The 12,321-nt window shown below is 38.2% G+C and overlaps 1 protein-coding gene across 2 annotated transcripts in view; it reads left to right on the top strand.

Annotated features, from left to right (window-relative positions):
* Positions 1–8,566, top strand: part of trim9 (tripartite motif containing 9) — a 44,189-nt gene extending 35,623 nt beyond the window's left edge. Inside the window, exons 8-11 of one of the 2 annotated variants that reach the window (XM_074691597.1) lie at positions 113–151; positions 2,774–3,077; positions 5,058–5,220; positions 6,073–8,566. In XM_074691597.1, coding sequence (XP_074547698.1) covers positions 113–151; positions 2,774–3,077; positions 5,058–5,220; positions 6,073–6,150 — 584 coding nt within the window. In that variant the 3' untranslated portion in view covers positions 6,151–8,566. The remainder of the gene's footprint in view (positions 1–112; positions 152–2,773; positions 3,078–5,057; positions 5,221–6,072) is intronic. The other variant, XM_074691598.1, reaches the window with a different exon arrangement.
* The last annotated feature ends 3,755 nt before the right edge of the window (positions 8,567–12,321 follow it).

Genomic DNA, 12,321 nt, shown 5'->3' with positions numbered 1-12,321 from the left:
TCTCCCCTCCTCCTCCTCCTCCTCCTCTTCCACCCCTCACTGCTTCGCTTTGCTCTCCTCTCCCCTTTTGCTTTCTCCCTTTCTTTTCTCCCCTTTCATGTCACATTTACAGCTGGACTCCCTCCATGCGATATTCAGTCTATAGGCACAGGTATGAACCGCTCTCATTGCTGAATGTTTCCTCTCCTCTCCTTCCATCAGTGCCGTGTTCACCCCCCGACCCAGCAGGTGGGCAGTTTGCTGCTCTGTGGGCTGCACTTATTAAAGGTTCAGCACAGGTTTGATAAAGGACCTGGTTTTATTTCCAGTGGGAAATAAAGCTATGTGATGAAACTTGACTGCAGATAGTGACACCTGACAGATGTGTGTAGCCCATAAAAAGTGCAAACAACCCATCTGCTACTCGACATATTTCTCTGTACAGAGCGCTGTAGCTCTAACCCGAGTCAAACAGTCTGCAAAACTAGTTTTTCCTCTCAGTGTCGTTAGTTTCACGAGCTCACATGGCAGTGAGGGCTCAGATATTTCTTTTTCTCTGGGCCTGATGCAGCTTTGACTTTACCAGATCACCTTGAGCAAAAAATAAAGCAGTGTAACTAAAAGCAAAACAAACCACGCTTTAAATCTGCAGACTGGCTGACTGAGCTTTGAATAATAACAAGTTACCTACTTTCATAGTAATCACAGTTTTTCTCAATTGCTTTGGCTCAATTTTTAAGGTATTTTACTCAGAAAGTCACACAAAACTTCCCCAGGTCTTTACAGTTTGCTCTTTTGATGAGCAGAAAGAAGAGAGGAGACTTACAAATGTCTCTAAAATGTCTCAAAAAACACTCAACAATTATTAGATTATAACCAGTTTTGACATTTTTGGAGACTGTACTCTGAAAAAAACACAGTCTATTACCGCCCAGCGCTTAACCAAGTTTACATTGCACTCACATGCTCTGGTTCCTGGTTATATATTCCTAGAGACTACATGGTTTCTGTGGCCCATTGTTTATCTGCATTTCCAGCAAGAACCAAAGATCCATGTAGATCTTTAAAACCAGGTCAATGACCAATTTAGGTAAAAAAAAGTTTACTGCAGTACATTGCCAGATCAGTAGAGGGCAGTAACAGAGTAACAAAGACCATCTTTCAAAAATGGCTTTGGGAATCACTGGGACACTCTGCCAGACAGTTGGTGGATGCTCCACCAATCAGGTAGTTTCACCTCACAGGATCTACGCCATAGACTGTGAAAAAATGGGCGCCATTTTGCTCGGCTCTAAGTGAGGTCGCAACAAAAACTGCTCCCCCTGGTGACTGGATGCAGTGTTGGTCAAAAAAATTCATCTCCCCAGTCATTTCAGATGGGCTGCGGTCAAACTTTAAAAAAAAAAAAGACTTCACCTGGCTGAAGGTTTCTCATATCCAATCGTGATGATTTGAAGATATTATTTGGCTGCCTTGTATTCAGGTCCTCTTTTTTCTGAAAAAAAAAAAGTTTTTATTAGTTGTAAGAGGCTAAAAATTAGGCTTTAGGTTGTTGATTGTAAAATATGTCAGGAGGGAGAGCCAAGAAGAGATTAGACTCTCGAAAGGAAAAAAATGTTTGATTTTTGTCACTCGGCCCCATTCAGATTCTCTCTGGGTACCTCTACCACTCTGGCTGCACAACTGCTACCAATGGTGGCGCCTGTGACAGGGGCATTTTGGCTTCAAAACCGTACAATGGTAAATGGCAGAGCCACACTGTCCACTCTATATACAGTCTATGCTGTGCCCGCCATAGTTCCTGGACTTCTGGAAAGTACTGTCACCCAGGCAGGAACATTTCAACGAGTAGATCAGTTTACCCCAGAACTAAATTCATACCCTGGTTCCTGTGGTTGAAAACGCATGTAGTTCCTCAAGAAGTCCCTGGTTTGTTGAGAAGTCAAAAAGCACCCAAATGCAGTGATTCACATCCAAAAACAAAAAGAAAAAAGAAAAAGACAAGAAACTGGGTAAATAATGCCACAAGCTGCTCTTCTTTATCAGTTTTCCTCTGGGTTCTTGGGTCAGATTTATTTACGTTCACTGCAATTCTTGTCTGCTGTAACATCCAGTTTGTGACACTTTCCAGTCTGACCTTGGAGTCATGAATCTTAAACACTAAACATGTTCAGTATTTACGATTCCAGATCAGAGAGGCTTTGACTCGGTCAGGGGCATCAAAATAGTTCTGTTGACTCCACACATTTGAGGATTATTTGGACAAATAAATTAGCTACGAGGAGCCTTGAATCAGGCCACACCTTCCATTACTGGGGGAGGTAAACCGAGCCCTAAATCTGGCGTAAAACAGTCTTGTGTGTAACCAGCCTCAGAGAGTGTGAAAGAGAGAAGGGATTTTCCAACAGATGTGTTTTTATCATTTAAAAATAGTGTGCTGTTTTACTTCTTTTTAAAATTGTAGAAATCGAAAACCATCATTAAGGGATTGAGCCAAAGTAGCTGAGAGAGTCTGTGAGATAATTAGGATTAAGTAAGATTAAGTTTAGAAGTTAAGTGATGTTAAGAAATAACTAAGTGGTCATTAAATTGATCATGAATCATCTTGTTTCTCTCAGGGGTTGTCATTCTCCTCATTAAGATGTTTTTTACAGTTTCTCATCTCCTCATCTAACCTGCAGCCTCCACTCTCATGTCCTCTCAGTAACATCATCATCCTTTCACTCGCTCACACTCACACTGACACTTTGATGCTAAACAAACATGTGGCCGCTGTTTCCGTGTCCATGCACAGTCGCCTGGTTCACCTTCGACACGGCCTCGGCTCACCCGGACATCATCCTCTCCAACGACAACCTGACGGTGACGTGCAACAGCTACGACGACAGGGTGGTGATGGGTAACTCTTCTTTCTCCCGTGGCGTTCACTACTGGGAGATGACCGTTGACCGCTACGACAACCACCCCGACCCGGCCTTCGGGATCGCTCGGGGTGACGTCCTGAAGGATGTGATGCTGGGGAAGGACGACAAGGCCTGGGCGATGTATGTGGACAACAACCGCTCGTGGTTCATGCACAACAACTCACACACCAACAGGTGAGAACGTCAGGTGGTTTATTTCCAGCAACCTCGTACCTGTGAGGTGATAGCAGGCCAGGTGCTCCCCACAACGTCCATGATTTTCAAAGGAATGTCAGATCCTGGTTCCTTAGACCCTCAGTCGATCTATAACAGGCTGAGGTCTAGAGAAGTCTCGAGTGTTTCTGGTTTATGTTCATATCTGGCTTCCACTTTGAATGGTGCAGTTCAGTGGCGGCTGCTGGTCAGTCAGGTAGGGGAAGCTCATTTTTTTCCGGCCTACATCATAAATTTGTTTATTTATTTAAACCCTCCGTTCCTTTTCAAGCAAATGATCTGTAACCGTCGTACCCACCAGGCGTTTTTTCCAGGGACTTTACCAGTGTTCTCTCAACACTCGTTGTTTTTAAGAAAGGTAAACTCGCTGGGGATTGATAAAGCCTCCAGATCAGTCCAGAACAACTGAGAAGAGGCTCTGGTAGTAGGCTATACTTCAAGATCGCTGACTGGCTCATTTCACTGTCATTTAAAAAGGGATTCAGCCACAGACAGATCATCCAATCATCATGTAGAAGCCCAGCATCCAGGCCAGCCCACTGCCTCATAGACCCCCAGAGAGGCTGAATGTCCGAGGGCGGGACAAAGCCCAGTGTTTATCCAATGACAGTCCAGTTTCCACAGTGGAACAACCCACTCTATGCTTCCCCACTGAAGTCAGAAGACGCTCAGCGTCCGAATGTGTTGAAGCGCTGAGACGCTGCAGGGATGACTGAGAAGGAGGTGGAGCCAGTTACCTGTAATAGGTAGCTGATTCTGAACAAAAGATGAAGGAATTCTAGCGCATATTTTGTCAATAAAATGTACACACAGCAGCACATATCACCACTTTTTTAGGAACATTTTGGGGGAAGCTGAGCTTCCCTTGCAGTCTTCACTCGCAATCGCCACTGGTGCAGTTTGAACCTGGGTATGTGGTTGACACACAGGGTTTTTGAGGCCATGCAGTCACTTCCATTACAGAGCCATATTGTTTTTTTTTTAAATGCAGGACTGGCCAAGGTTCTCTTCCAGCTGTTTTTTTTATCTTTAGATGTTTTTATTATTTTGTTTAATTTATCTATTTATTTATTTTTATTATTTATTTAATTTATTTATTTATTTTTTTTTTTTTTTTGGGGGGGGGGGGATAATCCAGACTTTATTAAACATATGGCTGGCATCAAATTTCAAAATGAACATGTCTTTTTTATTAACAAAAAAAGAAGTATTTTAGATAAAGCATCAGAAATGTTATAAAACAAAGGCTTCAAAACTGTTTATATCAACATATTGCATAAAATCCAAACTCTTATTGAGTTGCAGTTGAAGCAGAAAATGTTAAACTTGAAGTGAATTGTTTTAAAATTGTTGCCTCAGAGGAGTTAAAAGTTGTTTGGTCAGATGTTTTGCAGGAGAATACACAAACAAAAATAGATCTTAAGTAGGCGTGGGCTGATAACAAATTTTGCCTGTTCCACAATTATTGACAAAACAATATTATTAACAGTATAATTTTGAGACCAAATTTGCCACTAATATAAAAACAATATATCATAATAATTTGGTACATACTTTCAAATACAATGAAATTTTATTTCTCATGATTATTTTTCACTATTTTAATTGGAATATCAATGTTTAAATATCTTAAAAAAAAAACAATTAAAAAACAATATATAATGGGCTCTCAGTCAAAAATTGCACTTGAATAAAAACCTGAATTGAAGGGCAGCATTCGTTTTGTGATGTAACCAACTACACTTTGTGTGTCCATGTAAATTCTCACTCATCCAGCCTGTTTGGAGATGAGAGACGAGGAAAACAAACACACGTACAAATGGTGATATATTGAGGCTGGCAAAACTATTGAGTTCATTTCATTTATTGTACGATTAATTAATTTATTGACTATCGTCCCAGGCCTACTCTTAATTATTACTTGTGTGTGTGTCGATGCAGGACGGATGGAGGCATCGCCAAAGGCTCCACGATAGGAGTTCTGCTGGACTTCACCCGTGGGATCCTCATCTTCCTCCTCAATGACGAGCAGCAGGGTCCTGTGGCTTTCGAGGGCCTTGAGGGCACCTATTACCCGGCTATCAGCATCAACCGAAACGTCCAGGTATGAGTTCATAAAACTATTTAAGTAAGGTTTTTGTAAAAGTACAAATATTTTCTCTGTTTTTCTTTCAAATAAACTTGTGCATGAATTTAATTTCTCACTGAAAATCGAAGACACATTTTCTCAAATGTATCGCAGTATAGTAAGTGAGGTCTGATTTACCTGATATATTCAAACACCCTGGAAGACTTTGTAGCCTGAACAGCCAGAAAAAGATTGTCTCCAACCTTTTGAAAGCTTCCTCAAGTCAAAGGAAAGATTTTAAAAACGTCTTAATGAACTTTAAACACTCAATGAAGCTCTCCTTATCAAGATAAATCTGCACTTCTTGTGCAAAATCAAAGCATTTCCTGCAGCTATCGTGTTCCTCTTAAACAGCATTTAAATGACTTTCCAGAGTCACATTTAATTTCTAATTACATCGAGAAGCACGCCTTTCAAACAGCTCCGGGTGGTGCTGTTTTTTAAACTCAAACCAGCTCATTGAGTTTGAGATTATTCCTCCCCCAGCAGCGCTGCAGGCACAAACAGGAGCCTTTAACATGTAGGTTAATAAAGTATCACTGCAGAGCAGTCATTATTTATTAAAAGAGCTTTCTTAAGATGAACAAATACGGACTCCGAGGATTAAACCTTGAAAGAGAAAGCTTCAAAGACTCAACAACACTTAGCAGCTTTGAATTTCTGGTTGCTCTCAGCTACTTCTCTCATTTTTATTGCTGTTTCTGGGCGAATAAGGCAGAGAAGAAACACTCAGTGAGGAAACAGCTCAATAGCTCCCCCTGCAGGCAGAAACACCTTCACCAGGATTTACTGACTCATTCATTTGAATGTAAATGTGTCTCTCCTCAGGTTACGCTGCACACTGGACTCCCCATCCCTGATTTCTACACCCCCGGGGAGCCAGATCCCACCGGCTCTGTGTGCTAAAGACTCTCCAGCTCTCCTGAATGTATGGAAAACCTCTCCAGGGTTTTCCAGGATTCATACAGCCAGCCAATAACTATGATCCCACCCTCACCCACCCCTCTCCTCCTCCTTCTCCTGCTGCCCGACTGACCCTGCGTCTCTCTGCAAGCGGCCCCGTCCAGCGCTGAGCCATGCCTTTATCATGCCTAAACCTTGAACACATGGACCAACTGCAGGACGAAACATCAAAACAAGGAGCAGTCTGTACCTGACGGGATGGAAAGAAATCCTGCAGAGAAATATCCTGATCATCAGGTGAAATGTGAAGACCTTGAGATGATCAAGATCTTACCTCTATTCTAAATATGAAGCTGGCTTTAGCTTAGCTTAGGTTGGGTTAGCTCAGCAAAGTTGAGACATTTGTCCACCAACACGTCCAGAGCTCCTGTACTGAACCAGGATTTGATTTTTTGAATGTAAATAAAACAAATGTAGAGGTTTTACAAGCACAAGGCGTTCTCTAGCACATAACTGTGTTAAAATGTGGACTTTTGGCGTGTTGGTGGCCAGATTATGTCCCAATGGGATGAGTTTTGACATCACTTAACCACAAATCAAAGTCTGAGTCCCAAACTGAATCTCCGCTACCTGAGGATTTTGTGGAACAAGCTCAAAGGAGAACTAAAGCTACTGAGACATTTGATGAAATATGGAGATGCCATGCACTATGAAGCTACGGAAATTGGCGTACGCCACTTTTTATGCTCAGTTTTGGGTTGATAAAAACTCAAAACCACCTTATATGAGCAAATCTTGGAGGTGGAAGAAATTAGCAACCTAGGTATTAAAGGGATGAGCTGGCTCCTGATTATGTTTTGATACAGCTGGATCACTACAAATTCCTACAACTTGCCTGTTTTTAATCAAAATCGCAACCAAACAAACATCTTCAGTCTTCACCTTTCCCCAGCCAAAGTTTTTTTGACTTTATTTAATTTTGAGTCTGTCTCCGGCTCTATTACGTATCAAACTCTGCTTTTGTTTAAATTTGGTGTAAAAGCCTTGCAGGATCTAAACTGTGTTGTCATCCTGGAAGGAACTATTGCTAAAAAAAAAAAGGCCGCATGTGAACACGCATACATACATGATGGCTACAAAACAATATAAGCTCACAAAAACAAAATAATGTTCTGTATCAGTAAAGAAATTTGAGCCATGTTCTCTATCTTCAGTTCTACTTCAAGACTTGAGCACTTCAACCCTCACAGACTCACAGGAACTGTTTTCCTCTGATTTAGCTAAGCTAAGCTAACAGCCTGCAGCTTCATATTCAGCACAGATACAGATGAAAAATGCTCCTTTTATGTAACTACAAGAAATCAAATAAGCTTTTTGAACAGAAACATTGAACTGCATCTACTGAAGAGTGGGAATCTGTTTTGCAAATGAGTCAATGTAGAAAAAAATGTGTTCCCTATCATTTCCATCATTATGGTTCTGTCTTTGAAAACTTCAAATATTCTGTACATTTCTTTTTCCTGAACATCTTTACACATGTAGAACACTAGGGGGAGCATGAGGTCATCCTCTGTGTGTGAGTGTGATGGATGTGTGTGAGTGTGATGGATGTGTGTGAAGGGGTGGATGAATGAAACTGTTCAGCAGCTGAAGTGATCTCTGGACTCAGCTATAGTTTCCTCGTCTGTGTTCAGATGCTTTTCTTATCCGCTTCGCTCCTGTGAACCTCCTGTGTTGTCTGTAAAAAAGTAATAATATTCTGCATATATGAATTTTACTGGAAGCAAAGCCTTGGTGCAGCTCTTAAAGATGAAGAGATGAAGACAGAGCCGTGGATGGTGTATTATAAAAACAGAAACTCGTGTGTGTTGCAGCGTGTTGAAAATGATGACTGTGAAGCTGCTGGAATAAGGTGCTACAGCAGCTCGCTTCTTTCTGGGTTTTTTACCGTAGTCGACTGAATCCTGGTAGTTTTGTAATCTTGTTATTGAAATGATCTATTGCAGAGACGTGTATAGATAAATAAGTTATTGACGTGCAGAGTTTTTCAATGAGAGTTCAACATTGTTCGTTTTATTTGATGTATAGTTGTGACAGAAAGGAGGAAAATGAATCTTTTTTTTTTTGCTTTAAAAAGTTCTTTGGAGGCTTTTCACAACCTGAGAGAAATGTTTGTGTCCTACAGGAAACGATGATGCACCAAGAGGTTTTTGTGATGTCGTGTTTTGGCAACAGCATCCTAAATGTGTTGTCCATACTTTGTCCACAGGGGGCGCCAAATCCCACACAAAATCCAATTCCTACACAGGTTTCTCTTTCAAAGTTAATATACTGTGTGAATAATTTCAACCCAAGTGATTAATGGCCCTAAAGGTCAACAGCCCAAACATTATCTCCAAAAAAAAAAAAAAAGGAAAAACAACCTTGAATGCCAAAAATGAATTGCACTGTTTTTTTCTTGAATGGCTATAAGTTTGAATGTATCAATACATGACACATAGCTTAAAAGGACTTTATAAGTATGTCACAAAATGGGAAAAAGAATTATGTAGCTTTTAAAAAATCAAATTATAATTACAGAAAACAGAAATTTGCCAAAAAAAAAACAAAATTATGTTCCTTTATCATTTTTTTTTACATACATGAAATTTTGTTAATGACAAAGTTAAATATTTTGTAATTTTAATTTTTAAATTTTGTGAAATCCATTCAAATAACTTAAGTTATTTTATTTTAACATTTTGTTGGGGAAGAAATTGAATTGTTTGGCTTAAATTTTACATTTATTATGGTCCTGGTATCCACAAAATATTCATTTTTTAAAATGGTGCGGTAAAATTATTGTTTTTTTAATTTATTATTTTTTTAAGTCATGAAATGTTTTTGTTTAACCAAAACAACATTTTTTGTTGTTGATTTTTTTTTCCATTTTTTGTGTGTTTGTTTGTATTGATAAATACTTTTGGTGCTCCCTAGATTTTTGTGCAGTTCACCTTTAGGGCCACCATTCTAGCATCTACCTAATTGCTTTGTCCCCATAGCAATTGATTAAAGAGAAAAAAGTCAAACTTTTAAACATTAAAAAAAAACAACTTTAAATTCACCATAATGTTTTTTTCTGAGCTATTTTATAACATTTAGTTCCTGTAATCCTGCCTTAATCCAGCCCTCTGCTGGAATTAGGATTATCCTGCTTTTTGGTCCAAAGTTTTCTAAAACCTCAAAAAGTTTGAAAAACAGAAACTAGAGGTTTCTAACAGATTAAAAAAAAAAGATTCGACAATCCGATTTCCAGTCTGACAACTGATTTTTCAAGATTTGATCAAATAAAATGTGGTCACATTACTTTTGAGTGATTAGGCGGAGAAAAAAAAGTTTCTTACCAAATTAAAAGAAGAAGAGTCATTTCAGTCCAGACCAAAGACATGAAGCTGAGCATTTAGCCTGTGTTCTCAGTTTGAGGAAACTGTTGCTTCTTCACGCTATCGACCCAGAAATCATCTTCTGTGCATCAAAACATGTCGAACATTCACATTAAGGTGCTATCCTGTGTTTGAGCGTCATGGGTGTGCCTTTTCCCCCTTTAAAGACCCAAAAGATTTATGAAACTTTGCTACAAACTCAATGTATCGCCTCAGCAGAGTCAACTGTAACATCTGTGATGCCTGACTTCACCTGCTGCTACACATTTTTTAACTATCAGCAAAAGGGCAAACTCAACACTGCTCCTGTTTGCTCTGAATATAATACCCATGGTGTTACAGAGCATCTTACAGACAGGGATGGAGGCTGTTTTCTTGACTTCACCCTCACTGGTTCTCTTCTGCTCTCCTCCCTCGGGGTCATAATGATCGTGAATCCTCTGGGATTGAAAGACGCTAACTGCTCTTTCATTCTGACATGTGCATGAAAAACTAAGCTAGACATCTGCAGAGTTCAGCAGTTTGCAAAACATTTACTGTAAGAAAGGATCCCAGCTTTATCACAGGCCAAATTAAACCAGCGTTTTCTTTTTTTCTTTGTGAGCGTTTTTGTCCGGTCTTCATTATGACACAATGAGACATTCAGCAGAGGGTCAGTGAGCATCAAGAACTTCCTCTGACCCAGCACAGAGACAGTATTATCACAGAATTACACAACCTCAGATCCCAGGACAAATAAACAAAATAACTTTAACTCAGAAAAACACTTCATTAAGGAGGTTTTCTTTAACGTCCGGCAGATGAAACACACGTCTGTTACTTTTCAACAAACTCCTGGATCATTCAGTGTGCGAGTCTGAAGTCTGACCAATGTCTTTGTTAGAGAAATAACACAAGTGTATGTTTCTTTGCTGCTCACAGGAAGAAGCTCACGTTAGAAAGTGTGTGATTGTGAGAAAAGTTATTTATGAACCAAAAACACTTAAATTCAAAGTCTATCACAGCCTCGTCACACTCTATGAATACAAAGTTACACACTGTCGCTGTGCGACACTGGGTGTTATCTCCAAATGTACATACATACTGTAGTGTGTGTGTGTCTGCGAGTGTGTGTGTGAGTTATCTGCATTATAACCTCATTTTAACTCCAAAGTGATTCTTTTCCCTGTTTGACCCGAGCTAGAATGTCATCTCTATATGAATATTATTTACACTGAAACTAAAATATGTCTATGGAGAATTGTATGACTATAAAGTAACATTGTTATTACGATCATTTGAACAGCGTATGATTATTATGATTGTTATTATTATTATATATGTCTATCATTACTGCTATTATTATGATGATCTGAAGTGTAACATGAGCCTCTGTGTGTTTTTGTATGTGTGAAAATTCAATAAATAGATGTTAACAATGATTCTTTCTGCCTGTTCTGCACTGTAAATTAGAACATGGTATAAAATGAGCATATTAAAACATAAATACCTAAAAGTAAAATAATAATTTTAAATGTGTGTATGATGGTAAAAACAATGTTTTGCAGGAACAGGTTTTTACACAGTTAATGACACGGCACATCAGTATATTACCCAGGGAGATACAACTTTAAATGGAAAAAAAATAAATAAATGTGGATTTTACATGACAACGAATGCTCAGTAAAAAATATATATAGTGCTCTGTAAAAGATTTGTTGCAAAAAGAATGTCATTTTTACAAAAAATAAAAATAAAAAGGGTAAACTCCCCCTTATGTAGATTACAAAATGAAAAATCATTAACCAAGCAGAATAATAAAATTACTTGGTTTTAATTTTGAGATGCAAAGTACAAATATATCAGTAAAAAGGCTAGATTGCAGGTTAATTGTAAACTGTAAAGTTATAGTGTATACTGCACTGTAAAAATGGTTGTGTTCGAAAAAAAAAATGTAAACAGCGCAGTAACAGATTAATTTCACAAAATAATGAATAATGTCCCTTAAAATGGTATTTACTCATTACAAAAATGTTAATTCCTTCCAGCAAATTTTTGCAGTTAGATTGCTCCATCAAAACATAGTAAAACAAAAAGGAAAGAAAAAAGTATATTTACAATAATAATAATAATAATAATAATGATAATAATAATAATAATAATAATAATAATAGTAATAATAATAATGAAGTAAATAAAAAAATGAATAAAAAGTGCAAAGTTGATTTTTTTTTTGTTTTTGTTTTTTTTTAAGTAAACACAGAGCAAAATAAAAATTCTGGACACTAGAAAAGGTAAATTATTCACTTAAATGTACAGAATCCCAAAAAGGTCATGGTTAAATATGTTATATTTCTCAGTTTTCTTAAGATAATGAATAATTTCAGTTTTTTTCTCTAGATCCCAACTTAACTTTCTTTATATTTCAGGATTACAAGTTCTATTTTCTTGGGATAACTTGATTTTTTTCTTGGGATGTAAAAATTAAATCAGTTGGTTGATAGTTATCGGTAGCCCGGAGACGGCTAAGCGCACATATGAACACAGAAATAGTCTTCACTTAGCTAACCATGTGGGCAGTGGCAAAAAGGCAGTTCTGGCAACTGAAAGTGTTGAAACTGATTTAATGTTTAGATTCCCAGAAAATGATCTCATTGTCTGGGGTAGTGAAGACTTTATTTTCTCGAGATATGTAGAAAAATACGTTGTAATATTGAAGAAAAAAAAAACATAGAATTTATTGTGTTATCTCAGAAAATAGAAAAAACGGGCG

This window comes from Halichoeres trimaculatus, unplaced genomic scaffold (genome assembly GCF_033239565.1).
Source record: "Halichoeres trimaculatus isolate MK-OKI-2021-1 unplaced genomic scaffold, fHalTri1.1 fHalTri1_scaffold_17, whole genome shotgun sequence".
NCBI lineage: Eukaryota > Metazoa > Chordata > Actinopteri > Labriformes > Labridae > Halichoeres > Halichoeres trimaculatus.
The sequence above is the reverse complement of the archived record's forward strand: the minus strand, read 5'-3'. Positions and strand labels throughout refer to the sequence as shown.